This window comes from Acomys russatus, chromosome 7 (assembly GCF_903995435.1).
Source record: "Acomys russatus chromosome 7, mAcoRus1.1, whole genome shotgun sequence".
Classification (NCBI taxonomy): Eukaryota; Metazoa; Chordata; class Mammalia; order Rodentia; family Muridae; genus Acomys; species Acomys russatus.
This window is the reverse complement of record NC_067143.1, coordinates 52,387,488-52,409,508: the sequence shown is the minus strand read 5'-3', so window position 1 is coordinate 52,409,508 and position 22,021 is coordinate 52,387,488. Positions and strand designations below refer to the sequence as shown.

General features: G+C 45.0%; 1 protein-coding gene across 1 annotated transcript in view; it reads right to left on the bottom strand.

Annotated features, from left to right (window-relative positions):
* Positions 1 to 22,021, bottom strand: part of C2cd3 (C2 domain containing 3 centriole elongation regulator) — a 104,422-nt gene that overhangs the window by 15,323 nt on the left and 67,078 nt on the right. Inside the window, exons 25-31 of the mRNA XM_051149040.1 lie at positions 19,421 to 19,559; positions 17,524 to 17,588; positions 13,565 to 13,770; positions 12,688 to 12,821; positions 7,971 to 8,132; positions 5,270 to 5,490; positions 1,496 to 2,417 (exon numbers count right to left, since the gene is read on the bottom strand). Coding sequence (XP_051004997.1) covers positions 1,496 to 2,417; positions 5,270 to 5,490; positions 7,971 to 8,132; positions 12,688 to 12,821; positions 13,565 to 13,770; positions 17,524 to 17,588; positions 19,421 to 19,559 — 1,849 coding nt within the window. The remainder of the gene's footprint in view (positions 1 to 1,495; positions 2,418 to 5,269; positions 5,491 to 7,970; positions 8,133 to 12,687; positions 12,822 to 13,564; positions 13,771 to 17,523; positions 17,589 to 19,420; positions 19,560 to 22,021) is intronic.

Below are 22,021 nucleotides of genomic sequence, written 5' to 3'. Positions count from 1 at the left end.
GGGGAAAAAGGACATTGGCTGGAGGAGGTTATAAGTCTGGGAGTGGGGGTGGGAATCATTTGCCCCATTTGATAAGAACAGGCTCACAAAGGCTAAAGCTGAATCCATAGCAGTAATAAGATGTGGGGCCTGGAGGGTCAAAGTGAGTTCCTCTGACTTCTAGGATGCAAAGATCTCCTATCAGGAAAGCAGCCTTCTATACTGGCCGGTGGCTAGAGATAGTGCTAAGTGGTTTACTTTCCCTAGAACATGTCATCGTTTCAAAGGAGAGGTGCCACATCTTTCCATTAGTAATGACGTTCTGGGAGCCTGGGCAAGTCTACCTCAACGATACCTACTTCTTAGTTCATCACTTTTTTTTCTTTTCTTTTCTTTTTTTTTTTTTTTGGTTTTTTGAGACAGGGTTTCTCTGTGTAGCCTTGGCTGTCCTGGACTCACTTTGTAGACCAGGCTGGCCTTGAATTCACAAAGATCTGCCTGCTTCTGCCTCCCAAGTGCTGGGATTAAAGGCGTGCACCATCACTGCCCGGCTCCTCTTCCTCCTCCTCCTCCTTCTTTTTTAAAGACAGGTTTCTTTGTGTAACCCTGGCTGTCCTAGCGCTCACTCTGTAGACCAGGCTGGCCTCAAACTCACAGAGATCTGCCTGCCTCTGCCTTCCGAGTGCTGCGATTAAAGATGGGATTAATCTTTAAAGATTCAAGATTTTAACTTTAAAAAGTTGCCAACTTATAGTGGAAAATTTTAAAAAGTATACAGTGTCCAGGTGTGATGGCGTATACTTTTAATCCCAGTGCTCAGGGAGGCAGAGGCAGGCAGACTGCTGTGAGTTCGAGGCCAGCCTAGTCTACAAAGTGAGCCCAGGACAGCCAAGGTTACACATAGAAACCCTGTCTTGAACAAAACAAACAACAACAAAACAAAAGCAACAAAACAAAACAAAACAAAAACCCCCAAAAACCAAAAACACAGAACAAAAACCCAGTAAATGGAAACTACTGGTAATATTCTCTCTCTGCATGCCCTAGCGCCAGCCTCTCCTTTTGTTTCAACTGAGATCCCGAGCCTTGCCTTCAGGTATGGAATTGCACAGTGTATAAATTGGAGAAGTCAGACAGAAAAGTTTACTATGAATGTATTAATACCTATGCTCTGTCCAACGTTTACACCTGAAGGGGCTGGTGTCAACGCAGAGTCTCTTTTTCTTTTCTTGACAAGGCATATGCAGCCTATACCGACTTACAACTCAGTTTTCCTACCTGGGCCCCACAAGTGCTGGGATTATAGAATAGGTTGCCCAGCCCTGGCCTCAGAAGTAGACTTAAAACACTAGTCATGCAGGTGACCTTCTGAGGGAAGAGCCTTCCCATGCCCTGCACCTCCAGTGCATTCCGCAAGGGCCACTGGTCGCACTCATTCTGTTAGCCTAATACCAGCATCCAAAATGCCCAGGACGGATGGCCTGCGTACCCACTTGTGGGAAACACCAAAGGATACGGGAGCTTCTGCCGCGTGGACCCCCCTGAGCCGCCTGTTACCTGCTTCGGCCTCACAGCAGGAGATTCCACGGGTGGAGATCCCACGGGTTGAGATTCCACGGGTGGCTCCTCGTGCTTCTCCCTTTTGCTCTGGGAGGGCAGGTGGAGAGAGAACTTGTCAAAGCTCTCGGCAGAGTCGCTGAGCTCACTGGAGAAGGCTTCACTCTCAGCCAGGCTCTCTGGCACGGGCTTCTTGTCCCGATTTGTCTGTGGTGAGCTCCATCCAACACAGTCACTGCCTTCGTGGGCTCCCGAGAATGTCAGGCTTGGGACAAGTTGTGGCACGGCTGAGGCAGGCTCTTCAACCTTGGTCAGATAGGCTCCACCCTCACAGGCCCTAGGGGAGCCCTGTTCAGATTGGGGGGTGACTGCCTTTTGTGGGCTACTTCTGACCTTCAGCTCCTCTCTGGGGAAAGGTCCTGGAGGACAGGATGGGCCTTCCCTTTGTAATTCATTGGGCTGTGGGCTGAGGACCTCACTCATGTCTGACATGAAACTGGACCAAGGGCTAGTTTTGTCTGTCACTGTGGTGATTTCATTTAGGGTCCTGGGCTCAATAATGTCTTCTTCGTAGTCTTCATCACTGTAGTCTGGGCCCACCTCAGTGCCATCAATGCTCTGCACCCTTGTGATGGGCACTGCATGCTCCAGCGACTCACGGAGCGCCCCGCCTCCCTTTGATGTCTCTTTGAGATCAGGAGGAGGCAGGGGATTTGTGCTCTTCTCTACAGCTCCCGCCAATGGCTCCTCAGGAGTGGCGCTTCCTTCTCGCACAGCCTCTGTGTCCTGAACATCTGGGAAGGTGGTGATCGCACTGCTTTTCCTCCTGGCTTGGTGAGAAGTCAAAGCTGCTTGTGAATCTCTGGTGATGGTCTGCAGATCTGAATAGCAACAGATATCACTCTTACTATCTGGCAGGGCTGCAGACCACTCAGGTTCCTGCTCTGGCCTCTAGCCTCACAAGTATCCTTGTGATGAGACTTTAAACAAACCTTAGCATAGTTAATTCACCCAGGAGTCAGTGAAACTATGTTCATGGCAGTACAGTTTCTAATACTTTATTCTAATATTAGAGGGCTGAGTGCTAATCTACTGCAGCTGTGGAGACACCTGTGGTATCTCATGCTCAGGTCTCTCGGGAGCTGGGTCCTGACGGGCATGCTCACGCTTCCATTTACTTCAGTAATCACCTAAATTAAAACCAAAACGAGAATCCACTCATTTACCTAGTCGATGGCAGTGATTAAGACTATTTTACTTGGAAAATAAAAGGAAAGCTTCTTGATGCACAACAAAAGAAAAGAACGGCGGCAGCAGGGCACTGGAAAGACATGGGCTTTGCGTCCAGTTTCTGTAGTTTGTGGTCACGAGCAAGCTGTCCCCTCTGAGCCTGTTTTTCTTTCAAATGTGACCAATACCAGCCACTGCTCAGGCTTGAGACTCTGAGAGAAATGGGCATACCCTGCATGCTGCATGGTGCATGCACAGACACTTAAGGAGAAGGTACCAGTCAACTCAAATTATTTTTAGGTGAAATGAGGGTGGATAAATGAATACACTAGTTGAAGAAGTTCAAGTCTTCATGTTACCTATTCTGAAAGCTCAGGCAAGAGGGTCACTTTAGGAGTTTAGAACCAGCCTGGGCAACACAGCAAGGTCTCATCTCAGAAAAGGAACAGCGACAACAAAGACATAGTAAATGACATGTCTGCATGATTCATTTAGAGAAACGGGCAGATACTAGGAGTGGATTTGATTTCCAGGGCCACGGCTATCCCTTCTCACGGACAGGGTTAACTAACAGGAGGTGCTCGTTTACCACAGTCATAATCTTCAGGCATCAGGAGAGCGTGCCTACGTGAGTACACCTGTAAACAGAACAGGCACCAGGCCGATGTACTTGGCTCTAGTCTTTTGGTCTTAATTATTGTGTTGGAACAAGTCCCCTTTTATAAAGCAGTTTATCTTTCAATGCCCCTTGCTCATCACATCTCCTCCAGGAAGCCTGCCCAGAAGCACCAACTGGAAAGCTCCACTATGTGGCCATGTTCCATGAGGAAGCACATGAGACACACTACAGGGTAAAGCTGTTTCCAATATCAGCTGGGCAAGGCCCACACATCTGGTTCTTCTTGTCTCTAAGGGCCAGCAAAGGCTCACCACACAGGTGCAGCTCTTCCTCCCCAACCCCTTTTCTATGAGGCACTAGGATGGGACCTGGGGGCTTACACATATTTGGTCAGTGGGCTGCACCCTTATTTTCTGTCTGGGTAAGCATTAAACCCCCTAATTTGACTTCAAGGCCAGCTTTAATCCTTCCATTCCCTTTTGCTACATCCCTATAAGGAGACCCCCTATTTGTAGCCACTTGTATCCTGATAAAGGCTCCCCCCCAATATTATATTATTTGTGAATTTCACATCATAAAATCCCAGTCCCTAACCCTCTACCCTTGTGACCCTACCGCCGCCCCCCACCCCCACACGCAAGGAAAAAAATAACAAAAAAAGGTCCAATTAGTGTTGTCGTATACTCACTGGAGCATGTCAAACTCCCAGTGGCAAGTCCGTTAAGGAAAACCTCCTAGCCTGGCCCCCACCAGAAGCCATCATTGTGGAGAGCATCCCTATCGCAGTTTTGTTTTTAGTTTACTTATTATGTATACAGTGCTCTGCCTGCATGTACACCTGGCCACCAGAAGATGGCATCAGACCTTATTATAGATGGTTGTGAACCACCATGTGGTTGCTGGGAACTGAACTCAGGACCTCTGGAAGAGCAATTGCTCTTAACCTCTGAGCCACCTCTCCAGCCCCTGAATCACAATTTTTGAGTTCTCTTGGATGAAAACTTCTCTCTTGTTTCATCTTTCTTTTTCTTTGGTTGACTACAGAATATAAGTTTATGATGCAGAGACAACAGTCTGGTCTGGCTGAGACAGTGCTGATATGTAATGATTGAGGGGAAGTCTACTTACAGGGTATATGGAGTGTCTTTCAGGCCGTGTAGACTTTTCCCCTTCTGTAGCTCCCAACATCAATATGGAGGCAAAGTGAGAACTGCTCTAAGGGACTTTTTGAAATGGTACACTTTAGACCCATCCAAAGTCTTCTACAGTGCTTCCCAAGTGTGCAGACTTTGTTCTGGGTATGTGGGCACATGTCTGCAACCCAACATTTGGAAGGACAAGGCAGGAAGATTACTGTGAATCTTAGGTCAGCCTGAACTACACAGTCAGATCCTGCCTCAAATCCTGTTAACCAACCAACCAACACCACCACCAAACCAAACCAAACAAAACAAAGCTTACACACTTGTGGACTCTGGTACTAGAACTTTAAACATGTTTGCAGTTAAGTTTTCCTGAAAGATGCAAACAAGTTCAAGAACAGCTGGGGAACCACCATCTAATCCATGCCTGTCATTTTTGATTAGGGGAATGAAAACTCAAGAAAGGAACGCACACGCCCAGTGTCAATAGCAAGTCGATGCCAGAAACCAGGGACCTGGGCTTCCTGCCTTCAGCCCAGTGCTCTTTCCATTGCCCCATGCTCCTGCACACACCACTGTCCTGTGCTTTGAAAGGAAGATGACAAAGGAAAAAAAAAAAAAAAAAAGGATGTGAAAATTGTTATATTTGTCATGGAGGACCATCTGAGGATAGACACTCAGGTGGCCTTTGAGCTGACATCTAGTGACCAAAGCTGACTAGCAGAGCAGCTCTGAGCCATACCTGAGATTAAGGAGCTGACTTGCAACACCAGGTTACTGGATTTCTCCAGGATGCACTGGCTCTCGGGGTCTCGGCTGCTGGTTCCTGGGCGCACAGAGTCCTTCTGGCTCTCCTGGCTCTGTGAGGGGACAGGAGAGCTGTGGGAGCTGAAAGGCAGGAAAGGCTTGCCGAGCTTCCGGCTGAAGTACTTCTGGATGTCATCCAGCTCACTCAGGTTCTTCCTGCAGAGAGGAGGGGTTGACAGAGTCATACATAGTGGCTACAAGGAGCTTCACATGACACTTGAGGCAGGACTTTATACTGCTCACGTGGCTCAGTGCTATACAGGAGCTACTGTCCCCTTTAACCAATCATTCACCCTTCATCTTCCTGTTGCCAGAGCCAACTTTGTCTCCTCTGTCTGACTAGTTCCTCTTCTGATATCTAGCGAAAATGTAACCTTCTCATAAGAAGCCATTCTCTTTGCTAGGTTGTTTTTTTTTTTTTTTTTTTTGAGACAAAGTTTTAGTATGTAGCCCAGGCTGACCTGGAACTTGCAAGTGTCATTTCACATGGCCCATAAGCAGCCGTTCTCGGCCCTCACCGTGGCAGTCCTCACTTCTTTGCTCCTATTACTTCCTACTTGTCAGTCACTCCTCATCCTCATCTAGCCAGCCTTCCGTGATCCTCCAGGTTGGCTCCAGGACACCAGCTCACTTTGTCCTCCATTTCTCAATCACTGCGCCTATTGATTCCCTACCTACTTCCCCTCATCACTGTTATCCAGCGATGACTTCTTATAACCTCCACACCCAGCCAGCAGAGGTCATGGCACAAACAAATGACAACTGAATGAGTAAGTTAATATGAATGAGTGGTTTGAAAAATATCTCATTTTTATTGTCACTACTCCCCGACAGGAAATAGCACCAACCTACATTTGTGTAGGATTTTGTTTTCAAATACACTACCTTGACAGTTTTCAGCCAACCACTTGAAATTGGGAGTTATTACCTTACAAATAGAGGATTCAGACTCAGAGACCCGAAGTGCTTTGTCTAGGATTAGTATTAGTACATGGCCATACAGACTCTGGGACCCCAAGTCTCAGACTGCTCTCGAGGACACTGGATGGGCTCTGTCCCAACCTGGTCCACTTCTCAGACTGTGAACCCCGAGATCAAGCTGCTTTCTACCCTGTCTCTTCTTTCCACCGTCTCTTACGGCTGCTGCGCATGGCTTTTCTTTCCAAAGTCTATTAGCTGAAGTCACTGGGTCACCTGCTTCCTAAATCCCTTCACTCTCAGCGTTAGTACATGACCTTCAGTTGTGCCTTTTTTTTTTTTTTTAATCACTGGTATTTCATTAGTTTTCTCTAACTAGGCCATGGGTTTCTGGGAACAGATACTTGAGGAAGCATGTCTACTGCCCTGAAAATGCCTGAGAGATCCCCATAGTCTCGACTGAGTCAAATGCAAATGAAAGGAGGACAAAGCTCATCCTTGCTCTATCACTAGAGGATTCGCTTCATCAAACCGTGGCGGTGTCTGTATCTTGCACATCTGCAGCAGGAAAATGCAAGCAGAAGTACACTTGGCACAGCTTCAGAAAATCTGCAAGCCCAGTGCTGTCAGGGGTTCTGGCACAGAATCATGTACTTTCTCACAAGTGACAGAGGTCTATCAATACTTGTACAACAGGTCACACATGGGTCCCCCTAGTCTATTCCAGGCCCTTCATGAGCTAACTTCTAAAAAACTGCCCTGCTGCCTGCACTTAAAATTTTAGTGTGTGTGTGTGTGTGTGTGTGTGTGTGTGTGTGTGTGTGTGTGTGTGTAGACTGAGGACAGCTCTAGGGAGTTGTTTCTCTCCTGCTGCTATGTGAAATCCTGGGATTGAACTCAGGATGGGAGGCCTGTGTGCAAACACACTTAACATGCTGAGACATTTTGCTGGCGTACACCTTGCATCTTTAGCTCAACTTGTTTTGAACTGTGCAGTCAGTATTTCCTCAACTTGATCTACGTGCCTCTGGGGTTTGGAGACATTCTTTCTGCACAGAATAACCTTCACATTCATTAGCCTCTTCTTTCAAAGCCCACACGTGCTGTTTTAACTCTTTCCATGTCTGTGTTTCTGGATTACTCATTCCTCTGTCGTCTGCTCTGGGACAGGAAACCATAGCCATCACTACCCTGTACGTTAACTGGCCATGACTGTCTCCTGTACTGAGGCGGTCAGGGCTAGAGGTCAAACTGTGAAATCAAGTCCTTTCCACGGTACTAGATTTCTCACTCGATAGCCTTGGGCTGATGTTGCTGATGCTTTAATTCTCATAGCGACTCTTTGCTAACTAGACCGACACAATGGCAGGGAAGGATGGACCCAGGATAAGAATAACGATATGGTTGTGCAGGTGAAGGCCACAGACAGGATGGGGCTTTGTAGACGTGACGATGTGATGTCATGTGATGGTGGTTATCAGTAAGCTGTGGTGAAGAAGCTCCAGTTCCTGGATTTACAGGTTCATCAGTACCAGAGCTCCAACTGACAGTTTATCTGTGAGAACGCCTATGAGGTTCCAAGGTCCAATTTGACACTAATGTGCATGACACTTTCCAGAGAAGGGGCAATTAATGGAAACGCCACACGCCATGCTGCTCCTTTGCCTGTGCCACACACACAGTGGTTCCTTGTGCCTCTTCTCAGTGCAGGCCCTTACCTGAGAGAAGTCAGAATGGAGGTGTGGGAGGCCGAAGGCACTGTGGTCGGTTTCTCTTCACTTGCGGAGACTGCTTCCCCGTGCTGCAGGGACTCGTGAAATCGGCGGATGTTCTGCACATGCTCCTCATGGCGTGCCGCCTGGCTTCTTACGGTGCCATTTCTGTTGGGGGAAATCGGGAATGAAATCAACTCCTAACCAAGGAGAGGACTCTTAGTGTGACAATGGAGTCATTTTCTTAAGATGACACTGCAACCAGGTCTGGCTGGCTCAGCTCCTGCTTGGACCACACAGGCTTCCTCACTTGCTTTCAGTCTTACCCATATTCCACTTCCACCTACTGTCCACAGTGGAGCCTGAGTGATTTTCCTAAAGCACAGATCTGAACTAAAAGAAACTACAACAGTACATAAAGAGCCTTCAGTATGATGGCAGTTGTTACAAGGACTCAGCAGGGATTAGCTGTCCGCCGTTACCATTCCTTTCTAGCTTTGCCTCCTTTAATCTATAGAACAAATCAAGATGTAACTACAACAATCTTCTTTCTTTCTCTTTTACTAAGGCAGTCTGACTGAGATGTGATTCATCTAGCATCCAGTTAACCCAATTAAAACATACAATCCAGTGATTTTAGTGTATTCAGGACTATCTACTTTTTTTTTTTTTTTTTTTTTTTTTTTTTTTGGGGACAGGGCTTCTCTATAGCCTTGGCTGTCCTGGGCTTGCTTTGTAGACCAGGCTGACCTTGAACTCAGTGATCTGCCTGCCTCTGCCTCGCCCTCCCCCTCCCCCCAGTGCTGGGATTAAAGGCGTGCGCCACCTCGCCTGGCTTATCTACTTCTTTTTAAGGATCAGTTTTAGAACATCTTATTACCCCTCTAAAAACACACTTCACACCTACTAACAGCCATTTCCAGTTCTTCTTGAAACCCTCAACCTGTGGCGACTGCTCATTTATCTTCTGTCTTTATTATTTGTCTGGTCATATATTTTATACAAATGGAATCACACAATATACCTTAAAATCTCTTTCATGTCATAACTACATCAGTACTTTATTTTTTAATTAAATATTTTACTTGTATTTAGAACCTTTAAAAAGTATTATTTATTTACTTATTTTTTTGTGTGCACATGTGTGTGTGAGTGTGGAGACCCAGAGAGGGTGTCTGATCCTTTAGAGCTGGAGTTACAGGTGGCTGTGAGCCCCCTGCTGTGGATGCTGGGAACTCAGCTCAGGTCTTCTGGAAAAGCAACATGAAGTTACATATGAATTTTAGAATCAGCTTACTCATTTCTAGGAAGAAGCCAGCAGGGATTTTGATATGTATTATGTTGAACCTATATAAGAATTTTGGAAGTATCACATTTAAAAAATGTTAAATTCATGAACTATGAATATGGAATGTCATCTCCTTTATTGAGATCTTTACCATCTTTCAACAATACACTGATAATTTTTAGAAAATATCATCTGTAGTCATCAATATTTGTTCAGTCTGATATTATTGCAGATGCAATTGCTTTCTCAGTATTTTTGATTCTTCATTGTCGGTGTTCAGAAATACAATGATTTTGTATGCTTAAACTTTAAAAAAATGTAAATGTGCAATATGGTAAACATTTTAAGATATAATCCACATAAAAAAACCCTCTGGGGGCTGGAGAGATGGCTCAGAGGTTAAGAGCACCGACTGCTCTTCCAGAGGTCCTGAGTTCAATTCCCAGCAACCACATGGTGGCTCACAACCATCTATGGTGTGATCTAATGTCCTCTTCTGGCATGCAGGTGTACATGTAGACAGAGCACTGTATACATAATAAATAAAATAAATCTTTAAAAAAAAAACAACCCTCTGGGAACTCATCAAATTATTATCATTTGTCACAGCCTCATGTGTTGGCTCAGCTGGCCTGAACTATGCATGTCACGTTGTTCAGACTCACAGAGACCTGCTTGCCTCTGCTGTTCAAGTGCTGGGAGTAGGCATGAGCACCATTCCTGGCCTGGGTTGTCATCTTTAAGAGTACAAAAGAGTTCCCAAGTAGGAATGTTTAAGAACCACTGTTTTACTAAGATGTAACCAAACCTAAAACACTTAACATGTTTAAATTACAGAATTTGATGAGTTTTGACAATATGCCTACATTCAAGAAGTCATTACAATATTTTTGTTTGTTTGTTTCTTCTTTTTTTTTTTTTTTTTGTTTCGAGACAGAGTTTCTCTGTGTAGTCCTGGCTGTCCTGGGCTTGCTTTTGTAGACCAGGCTGGCCTTGAACTCACAGTGATCCACCTGCCTCCCTGAGTGCTGGAATTAAAGGTGCCACCATGACTGGCTACAAGATAATACATTCACTCCTTCCTCAAGGTTCTTTTTGAAATTCCTTCCTCTTGCCTCCTTACTCAGCCCTTATCGCTGGGTCACCACTAATTTGCTTTCTGCCTCTGTAGACCAGGATGCATCTTCTAGAATTTTATATAAATGGAATTTTTATAATGTACTTTTATCCTAGCTATTATTTCTCAGCATAACTATTTTGAGGTTCAGTTTGTTTTTTTTTTTTTGAGACAGGGTACCTCTGTGTATTGTTGGCTGTCCTAGACTTGCTTTGTAGACCAGGCTGGCCTCGAACTCCCATGTGCTGGGATTTAGTTTTTAACTTAACGTATCTCTTTCTGTGTTACATTCTGTTTTATGAATATGCCACAGTTTGGCAGTCTGTTCACCTAGTTGGTGATGGCCACCTGAGTTTTTAGTTTCCAGTTATACTAAACACAAAACAGTTAGGAATGCTGCCCCAGGCATTTGCCATATATAATTATGAATTAAACCTCTTGTTTCAGATTGGTATGAAAACAATCAGCGGACATACATAAAGTACATTAAAACGAGTTTATTTCTATTTTCATTTATTCTTTATAACAATTCTTGATGTAATATATTGTTTTCATTAAGTAAATACAAAAGCTGAGGCTCAAAGAACCAAAGTAGGGGCTGGAGAGACAGCTTAGTAGTTAAGAACACTGGCTGTTCTTCCACAGGACACACACTCAATTCCCAGAATCTGCATGGTGGCTCACACCTTCCTATAGCTCCTGATGCAATGGATCCCACACCCTCTTTTGGACTCCAAGGGCATAAGCACCCAGTGATACACAAACATACACGCTGGCAAAACACCCATACACATATAATAAAATAAAGAACCAAAGTAGTTAGCACAGACCATATCCGGCTACTCTAGGACCCTGACCCTGGAGGAAGGCATGCTCAGAAACAACTGGCGGGGGCTGGGGGAGCGGGCGCCCGTCCTGGAGTGGATGGTTAGATCTGAGCAAGGACACGGCAGTACAGCCTTTCTGAAGCAACTGGGGCATCTTTATGTGGACAAAAGCAAATCACTAAATTCTTAGCTTTAAAATTACTAAATACTGCTCTTATTCCTACGCTGTCTCTTTCTGTCTTTCTCTCTGTCCCCCTGGGGTGCTCCTTCTCCTTCTCCTCTCCCCATGCTTCTACAATAATCTTATACCATGTCTAAAAAATTACTAAATACTGAGCCCTTAGAAACAAACCCCAAAGGGGAGGGGGCAGGGAAGAAAACAACGATGACGACGACGATGACAACGACAACATTAACACCAACACCACTACCAACAAGCCCTCAGCCTCGTTTCATTGACTGGAGCTTGGAGGCCAGAACACTGGACATAGGAATTGAGACACAGCTTCTAGACAAGATTATCTTCACATGGCGACCAGGGGAAAACTACAAAGCACTAAGCAGACCTTAGGGGGGTAAGCAGTGTGTGAGTGTCTGTCTCAGAATGCAGGTCTATCTAGCAATGGCCACTGCAGGAACTGCTGTCTTCTGTTTCAGACAGGGTCTCACCTTGCAGTTCTGGCTGGCCTGGAGCTCCCTATGTAGACCAGGCTAGCCTTGAATGCACAGAGATATGCCTGCCTCTGCCTCTGTCTCTGCCTCTCGTGTGCTGAGATTAAAAGCATGAGCCCTGTGAGAGAATATTTTTCTCGTTGTGGAGGTGGTGAGAAAGACGTGGGGAAACTGGTAGAGGACATCAAGGCCAGAAATGGAGTGGGTTAGGAAGAGCAATCTCATTTCTGGCCCTGTTCTCAAAGAGGATAGGTGCACTGCAGCCCTGAAGTCCACACACAGTGCTCGTGGCCAGCTTAGTGAACACAAGAGCCAATGGTGTGTGGCTTTGTTTTTTTATTTTAGCTTTTTTAGACAGGTAGCCTAGGTAGGATGGCCTTGGCCTTCTGATCCTCCTTCCTCCACATCCCAAGTGCTAAGATCACAGGTGTGCACCACAACAGCTGGTTATGTGGTGCTAAGGACTGGTCTTGGGCCCTGCACATGCTTCCACAAACTAAGCTACACCCCAGGCCTAGAACAAAGTAAACAAAACTTGACATATAGTTTTTTTCTTTGTGGGGGGTGTGTGTGGGTGGGGCTGGTGATGTAATTTCTATAAAAGGTTAAAGGGATCTAAGGACAAGAGAAGAAGAGTGTCCGTCCCTTCCTTAATGGCAGTAAAAACACTCTAGTTCATATCTTACAAAGCATTTTCAGAGATCTTGAAAGTCAGTGTTTCTGTGTCTCCAGTTTCTTCCTCTAATAAACGAAAGGGAAGTGACAAGGCAGTTCACACGCATCGTTTCTTTGACCTCATCTCTTCCCATCAACAGTTACCTTGCAGGGGAGGAGAAATCAACCTCCTTTGGAGAAGTATGAGCAAGCTGGTCCTGGATGTGCCTTGCAATGGGCCCAGGGTACGCATCACATATAGTAGAGGCGGGGAAGGAGAAGGGGCTGAACAAGGGTATCTGGAGAAGCAACGAGAAAATGGTGTGCTGGTTACCACCAACCCCTTCACAAGAAAGCCATACGTCACCTTGAACAATCCCTTGGTTTAGTTTATTCTCTGAACTGTTATGAGCAATATACACTGCCTCATTTAAACTTAATAATGGCCCTACGAAGTAGGCACTGTTATTATTACTATTTTACAGATCATGCCCTCAGACTGTATTTCAGTTGCTTTTCTCGTATTTATGTTCTTATTCTTTCAGGTACTAGGGTAGACATGATTTCATATTTACACATGAGAACTGGGCTGTCATTGTTTTTTTCTTCCCTGAGACAGGGTTTCTCTGTGTAACAGCCCTGGTTGTCCTGGAACTCACTGTGTACACCAGGTTAGCCTTGAACTCAGATCTCCCTGCCTCTGCCTCCTGAGGCTGTGATATTCTTATCTCGTGACTACCAGCGCTGATTGGAGGACTCTTACAAAAGGACACTGAGCTCTTGGTCATTTTCTCATGTAATCACTCAGTACTGCCTGATTCCATGCTGTGCCGGGCAAACCGAGAGATGAATACAATCTATTACACAGCAACAGAGTTCCCCTCTCTGCAGAGTCCAGAAAACTCCCCCTTTTTTAGCCCACTCCCACCCCAAGCCAGGAAGTTGTATATATGAAATGTGGGCTACGAGCTGGAAGCACCAAACGGTGCAAAGGACCGTCTTACAGCAGAGCCTTTAAGTAGGTATGAACAAGGAAGCCTACCAGTGATCCTGGAGTCTCCATCTCTCGTCTTGCTTGTCTTTCTTCTTTTAAGTGCATCAGACTCTCCAAAGGGGAAATAGCAACTTTTATTTGCCCTTGGCACTCTCCACTGAAGTCTGTAATATTGTACCAGCCACAGATAAACTGGAAGCCAGACAGTAGTGGGGAGAGGTCCACTGAGGCAAAGCCAACCACCCTCTCCTCATCTGTGGGGAAGAGAAGACAAGAGTTGGGCAGTGTGGCTGGTGTTGAGGTTAGAGGCTGCACACACAGAAGCCATTGAACAAGACTGGCAATGAGGCCGAGAGGCTGGGAGCCAGAGCCTGTTATGAAGTCCTATTCTGTGCTGTGTTATCCCCGACCCCACTTTTTTTTTTTTTTTTTTTTTTTTTTTTTTTTTTTAAGATGAGGTTTCATGTATCCTAGGCTGGTCTTGAACTTGCTATGTGGTCAAGGCTGACCTTGAACTTATCTTTCTGCCTTCATCTCCTGAGTGCAAGGGATACAGGTGTGTGCTGGAATACAGTTGTGCCACCATGCTGCATTTATGTGCACTGGGGATAGAACCCAGGACTTCACATGTGCTCAGCCAGCGCTCTACAAACTGAGCTACATCTCAGGCCCCCTGTTTTGGTGCATCAGAGAATGGCTGGCAGAGCTGTGCTTGGTATATTTGATATAAGCTACTAGGAAAAATTCTAAACCTATACACGACTTTCCATAGACTTCACATGCATTCATGATTGTTCTCAGGTGTGTGTGTTGGAGCGCACTTCCACACACATATATGGGTATTCTTGCAATTATGCAACTTCAAGAATTTTCATTTTCTTATTTATAGTTACCTGTAGGTCCCACGTTTTCTAAGATATACATGTGTATATCCAATTAAATCAGTTATAAGAGAAAGACAATCTCTTGGAAAGCAGCATGGAATACTTTGTTTGCTGTCCCTCTGATACAGCTATTAGCTGTGACCTGGGAAGCCATTTTGATACCCTAAGTCTGGGTAAGTCCCCTTCCAGCATGCCCTGTATTTGCCCAAGCAAGCTATACTGCATTTCTTGTGTCTCCCATGGCTGTAAGCTCTGTGAAGACAGGGGCCACCTGCCTTCTTGGTTTTGTAGCCCTGTCATTTAGCATAGTGACTGGCAGGGTAGGAAATCAAGTACCTTCTGAACATAGCCTGGTGTGCTTTGGACAGTCTCTGTGGAACGTCTGCTGGGTCTGTGTGGGCAGGCCCGAGGACGGGAAGATACTTCCATGTGCCGAGAGACAGATGAACCTTAGCTGTCTGGTTTAGGCATTTCTCTTACCTCCATTTACAACTTGAGCTTATAGGCACCACTAACGGTCCTGAGGATGGAGACTGCGCTTTATTGTTATACCCAGTAGCCCTAGCACAGTGGTAGCATAATCAAAGTGGCCTCATTTACTGAGCAGCACTATGTGCCAAGTAGTTAACAGATATTATTTCTAATTTTCACACAACCCCACAAGGAAAGTACTATATCCTAACTGCATGAAAAAGATAAGATTTCTCTTAGCATTGGTTGGTTCAGGTTAGCAGCAGCTGCTCTAGTCATGAAGGGCTGGCAGCGGTGGGGTCGCTGGTTAGAGGGATACAGTGCTCACGGATGTTTGTGATGAGCTTACCCCTCAGTCCCAAGCCTGTTCTCAATGTACAGACAGAAAGCCAGTGATGGTGAAACTTAAGTGGGGATTGGAATACAAGGGCTACCTGGTCTCTGTGGATGGCTACATGAACACGCAGCTTGCACATACACAGGAATACATAGATGGGGCACTGTCTGGACATCTGGGTGAAGTTCTAATAAGGTGTAATAATGTCCTTTATATCAGAGGCACTGGAGGAGAAGGAAGATGAGAAATGAGAGAATAGTGTCTCTGGAGAGCTATACACACACACACACACACACACACACACACACAAGATTTGTTTTTGGTTTTAAAAAAAGATGCTGAGGTACAAGGGTCTACTTCAAGGCACTCAGCAAATGACAGAGTGAAGATCTGCATAAAATCAGAGCTTATTATTTTTCTCTTGCCATTGAGTTGAGGTGAACCTTGCTCTGGAGGACAACTCCTATAGAACCTCAGGGAGGAAGGAGGGCGGGGAGGAGTGTGGAGCGCAGTTAAGCACAGCAGGGATGACTTACACTGATTGAGAAACTGACTTTTGCCCAGTCCTGATTCACAAGGCTGGAAGAAGTGGGTCTTCAGTGAGTGCAAAGCAGTAGCACAGCACATAGGCAAAGCCAGAACCAGGGCGGCCTCGCACGGGAACAGGCTGGCCAACGTCCCTCATGCCCTGGGACTCCTGCTGTTTCTCAGGCTTGTGGTCAAACTGAAGCCAATCACTGGCAGGCCAAGTACTGTCTGTGTCTCTCTGGATACCCCGAACAACTGAATACTTGGAACCTAGGCCCTAGCAGAGTCTTAGAGGAGCTGAACGTTCAAGAGTGGTTAATGAGGGTGTTGCTGGCCACCTCATGCATCTGCATCATCCAATCCTTACCCGTCGCTGAGCCTGGGTCTCTTGCTGAGCCTGGACTCGCTGGCTTGGGGAGGCTGACAGGTTGATGGTCTCTAGTGATGGGCCATCCCCACCTTTCCAGTGCTATGAGCAGCTTTGATGGAGGTGCTGGGGATCCAAACTCAGGCTCTCATGCTTGCACAGCAGGCACTTTAGTGACTGAGCCAGCTCCCCAGTTATAGTTATAAAATCAGGCTATATTCTTTATCTCGCAGGGATTAGAGCTATTTGCCACGCTTGTCGCACAGTGCCATTCACTACCCAAGTACGAGAAACCGAAAGGACATTTACTGTCTGGACCTTATGTGCCCAGCAGACCTGATGAAGGAGGCGTTACTAGTAACCCTGCTTCACAGACGTGGAGACTGAAGCACAGACAGGTCGAGTCATTTGCCCAAAATCCCTCAGCAACGGTGAGAGGCAGAACTGACCTTTGGATCAGAAGAGTCTGGCTTCAGAGTCTACTGGCTTTTATCTTTTTATTTTCTTCACATTCTGAAAGTTATATTTATTTATTTATTTTGGGGGTGGGTTGGGAAGATGCATATGCCACAGCTTGTATGTGGAGAGATGTCAGGGCACAACTTGTGGGAGTTGGGTCTCTTCTTCCACCCTGTGGGTCATTGGGTCTTGTGACAACTTTGTCTACTGAGATAGCTTACTAGTCCCAGATTATGCCTCTTAAGTGCTGACACATACCTGCAATTCCAGCACTTGGGAATTAGAGGCTGTTGGGGGGGGGGGCGGGGCATGAGTTCAAGAACAGACCAGATGATAGTGAGACCTCAAAACAAGTAAAATACCCATAGTAGCTAAGCAAAAGTATGTTCAAGACTATACTATTAGCACTCCCTCTTAGGGAAGCCTTTGCATAGGAAGAACAAGCAGTCAGACTCTGGCCTCTATACACTACTGGTTTTGTTTGACAAGACAGAACCAAGAGAAGGCCTAACATCATACATAGGAGGGAAATGGCTTGTATGTGTCCTGTACGTTATAGTTAAGGACAGACGCAACTGGAAAGGCTCAAGTGTAAGTAGATTCCTACATTAAGCATGTGGTCGAAAAATATGATTCCTAAGTACTTAAGTTATACAATAGGGGGCTGGGAGAGCTGGTCCAGATGTTAAGAGCACTGAATGCTCTTTCAGAGGACCTGGGTTCAATTCCCAGCAACCATGTGGCAGCTCACAACTGTCTATAGCTCCAAGATCGGATACCCTCACACAGACGTATATGCAGGCAAAACATCAATGCACAACAAAAAAGTAAATTGAAATTCCACCAGAGAATAGCGTAGTCTTCTGTATGATCCTCCTCTACCAGACACCCGTGTTCCCCGAGGCATCAGTACCATGATTTTGCTTAGCTGGAAAAGGAAACCACAGAGCAGTGCTCATACCTCCTTTGTGCCACACTTTGAAGACCAGGGTTTGATGTGGGTCCAGAAGCAGCTCTTTTGATAGCCTGTAGAAAAAAAATCACCATTGCCATGAGTTAACTATAGGAACCTTCCACAGTATGGAACTTAGATTTGTGGATGATACTCTATCAGATTAGAGATGTTTTCATTAGACATTTTCAAGGAGAAGCCCAAGGAACGCTACAAGAAGCAAAGAAAATGTTGCAAGAAGAAACTGATGCCTCAGATGACTGGATGCGAAATTTGGCCACAACATAAACCATGAAGCCAATGAAAGGTAAACATAATACCTCCCGTGTACATGTGGTGTGTATGTGTTTGAGACAGTCTTTCTATGTATCCCTGGATGGCCTAAAACTTGCTCTGTAGACCAGGCTGGCCTCAAATGCACAAAGTTCCACCTGCCTCTGCTTCTTGCGTGGTGGGATTAAAGGCATATACCATGAGGACGAGCAACTGTGTATGTATGTGTGTATATATATATATATATATATATATATTTTTTTTTTTTTGATCATTTATTTAAAATCTGCATGCCAGAAGAGTGCACCAGATCTCATTATAAATGGTTGTGAGCCACCATGTGGTTGCTGGGAATTGAACTCAGGACCTTTGGAAGAGCAGCCTGTGCTCTTAACCTCTGAGCCACTTCTCCTGCCCCGCAACTGTATATTTTAAGAGTCAGTATTCATGTCGGCATTTTATATAATGAATATATTAACCTTCTGGGCTTTACATCTGTGTTATTAAAATTGGTTATGCAATCTTGAAAAAGACACACCTAATTAGATTTTACAGTGACCTATAAGATCACGTCCATCTTAAGATGAGGAGTCCAATGTTTGGAGATGTGACGTAACTTAGCTCTCACAGCAGCACACAGCAGGGATGTAGTGGGATGTGGAGCTTCTCTGGTTCCAAAGACCAGGTTCTTTCCATTGCACTAAAGGAAGAGCTTCTCCTTTACAAGATTAATTCTCTACCTGGATACCGCCCACATCCCTGGTCTCTTCATCTATGTAATGTATGTGCGTACTCTTCTAAAGAGAGCTTACTTATGAAGCGCACTCTGACTTCCAGATTGGCCTACATAACCTTTTTTTCCTGAGCCATCTTACTGCCAGCATTGAACTTACTTCTTTTACTACTGTCACACTTAAGTAGAACCACAACCTAACAGTGGAGAGGCTTTTACTTATCTCATTCCCAGGGCCTACAATAGGGCATCCCACACACCTGTCTCTCATTGACTATTTTTTGAGCAATAGTTAAAGCTAAAATCACTGAATACAAGGCAAGCAATATGGCTCAGCAGGTAAAAGCACTTGCCACCAAGCCTGACAACTCAAGTTGTCCCTGGTACCCACAAGGAAGGGGGGAGCCAATCCGCACAATTGGTCCTATGACCTCCATGCGCTTGCCACGGTATGGTGCACTCATGCACACAAATGCAATGAAGTTTTTTTTTTAAACTTTTTTTAATTATTTATTTTATTTTATGTTTTCTTTTCTTTTCTTTTATGTGCATTAGGGTGAGGGTGTTGGATCCGCAGGTACTGGAGTTACAGACAGTTGTAAGCTGCCATGTGGTTGCTGGGAATTGAACTCAGGTCCTTTGGAAGAGCAGACAATGCTCTTAACCACTGAGTCATCTCTCCAGCCCCACAATTAAGTTAAAAAAACAAAACAAAGCCAACAACACTGCAATAAACCTTTTAATCACTGGTAGCCATGAATTCATAAACCCTAGGACTAAGTAACTGTATAAAGATGCACTTTGCAGCTCTGTTCAAACATTGTTTTATCTATTATAATTATGGCTCTGAGTTTGTCTCTTGGAACAAAGAGCTGATTCTAAACATCAGAAAATACAAACCTTGACTGCTGTTGAAAATTCCAGATGGGTGACTCGGAGTTTTCAACCACGTGGGTGTATACAGGAGATGGCTCAGTGGCTGTTGCAAAGGACACACAGCAACTGGGTACAGATACCTTCCGCTCCGTCAAGGGGCTCCCTGAAAGAAAACACAGTGGGGGTGACTGTATTTTAAGGCAGGGCCTCTTAAACTATCTACTTGGAACTACTTTTTATCTGAGGAAATTTATATTTGACTTGGGTGGGCATATAAATTTAAAACAGGCATAGAAATCAACATTTACTCACAGCAAATTATAAAAAAATTCTTTTAAAATTTCTTTAAAAATATAAATTTACTGTTCACAAAAGATAAAAGGAATCTATATACTATTGAGACCAATGTGCTTGTTTATTTTTACATAAAGAGTTAAATCTTGGCTGAATATTTGATTCTGCAGGATATGGTTGATCCAGTCTGCTTCTGGATTAGTCAATGCTGCGTGAGCCATTCTGTACAGGTACCCATACAAAATGGCAGAAGCGGGCTTAGGGCCACTTCAGAAAAATGTTGGAAATTCTGTCCCAATTCCAAGCTAAAACTCATCAAAAGATTTCCTTTCAAGCCAGGTGTGGTGGTGCACACCTTTAATCCCAGCACTCAGGAGGCAGAGGCAGGTGGATCTCTGTGAGTTCAAGGCCAGCCTGGTCTACAAAGTGAGTCCAGGATAGCCAAAGCTACACAGAGAAACCCGGTCTCGAAAAACCAAAATCCAACCAACCAAACAAAAAGGCAAAAAACAACAAAAAAATAAAACCTAAAACAAAACAAAACAAAATTTCCTTCCATCCATCCATCCATCCATCCATTTATTTGCAAAACTCAATTCAGCAATTAAGGAAAAAAATAACCCAATCTATAGATAAAATAATTGGATACATGTTGAAGAATAGTGATGAGAAAATATTAAAAGTCTTTGTTTTTCACAATTAAACTGGGTGTTATAGCTTATGCCTTTAAGTTCAGCACTTGGGAGACAAAGCCAGTGGGTTTTTCTGAGTTCAAGGCCAGCTAGGTCTACATAGTGAGACCCTATCTCAAAATAACAAAGTAGAAGAAACCTTTGTATAAACACTGTAACTCACAACATTTAATAAGTCTAAAACCAGCCGTGGTGTCTCAGGCTGTGTTTGTTGGCCTTGAGTGGTGACGGCATATGCAATGTAAAATGTGCACGCTGTGAGTTCAGCACCAAGGCCGCCATGAAGTCAAGTGCTATAAGCTGCCAGAAACAACTCAGGTTTGTTAATGCTTGACTTTGAACTAATTTTTGATCTCTGTATGATCAGAAACATTTCACTGCTGTCAAATGCTCCGTGACTCTCACACTCAGTTGTGCAACCCGCACAAGTTGTGACCCACAGGTTAAGACGCTGGGCTTCTGGGTTTCAGATGGCTGGAAGGGGCCTCACGTGTGTGTAAGCAGGGCCGTGTCTAGCTCTCTCTTTGGTCTTTGCTTGAGCTTTGCCTCCTTACATGTTTTCATGCCTCTTTCCCTTCCTTCCTTTTTCTTCCCTTCCTACTATGTCGCCTAGGCTGACCTTAACTCACAGTCCCCTGCCTCAGGCTCCTTAGCACATGCCAGCAAGCCTGGCTCACCAGTGACCTTTCCACTACTGCCATTTATTTCACTCTGGCTCCCTGGGCTCATGTTTCTCCTCTGGACACATGCTCTCAAATCACTTCCCAAACAAACTTCAAATTCTAGATGTACACCAATATTGCTCTGGTCTGTCTCATGCCACTGCTCCTAGCTCCATCCTGAGTTTTACTTTTTTAAAAAATAGTTTATTAATTTATTCATATTACATCTCAATTGTTATCCCCTCCCTTGTATCCTCCCATTCCTCTCTCCCTCCCAATTTCCCCTTACTCCCTTCCCCTATGACTGTGACTGAGGGGGACCTCCTCCCCCTGTATATGCTCATAGGGTATCAAGTCTCTTCTTGGTAGCCTGCTATCCTTCCTCTGAGTGCCATCAGGTCTCCCCATCCAGGGGATGTGGTCAACTATGGGGCACCAGAGTTCGTGTGAAAGTCAGACCCCACTCTCCATTCAGCTGTGAAGAATGTCCTGTCCATTGGCTAGATCTGGGTAGGGGTTTGAAGTTTACTGCATGTATTGTCCTTGGCTGGTGCCAAGGACCCCTGGGCTGAGTTTTACTTTTGAAGCTACTATTTGTAGAGGTTTTGAAATAAAACTAGTGTTTTGACTTGGGAGAAATGGTTCTGGAGATTTCAGCCAAACAGGCAGTGATAAAGAAATCAGCTGGGCAGCGCAGGCCTGCCAGGTCTCCTACTCTTACATCATGGGTGGGAACTCATCTGGCCTTGTTTACATTTCTGGAAAGGGTCAAAGAAACTCCGTATACCTCCAGGAGGGTGGACACACACATGGAGACCAGCTGAGGGCTGAGGTGAACCGGCCTTACAACGCTCAACCTCTTCACTCCATTTCCAGCATTTCAGTTAAGTATGAAAAGTATTCTGGGTATCAGGGACTCAGAGTCAGAGAGATTAACTCATATTTAGATAACACTTTTTAAACTGCTTTATTATGCA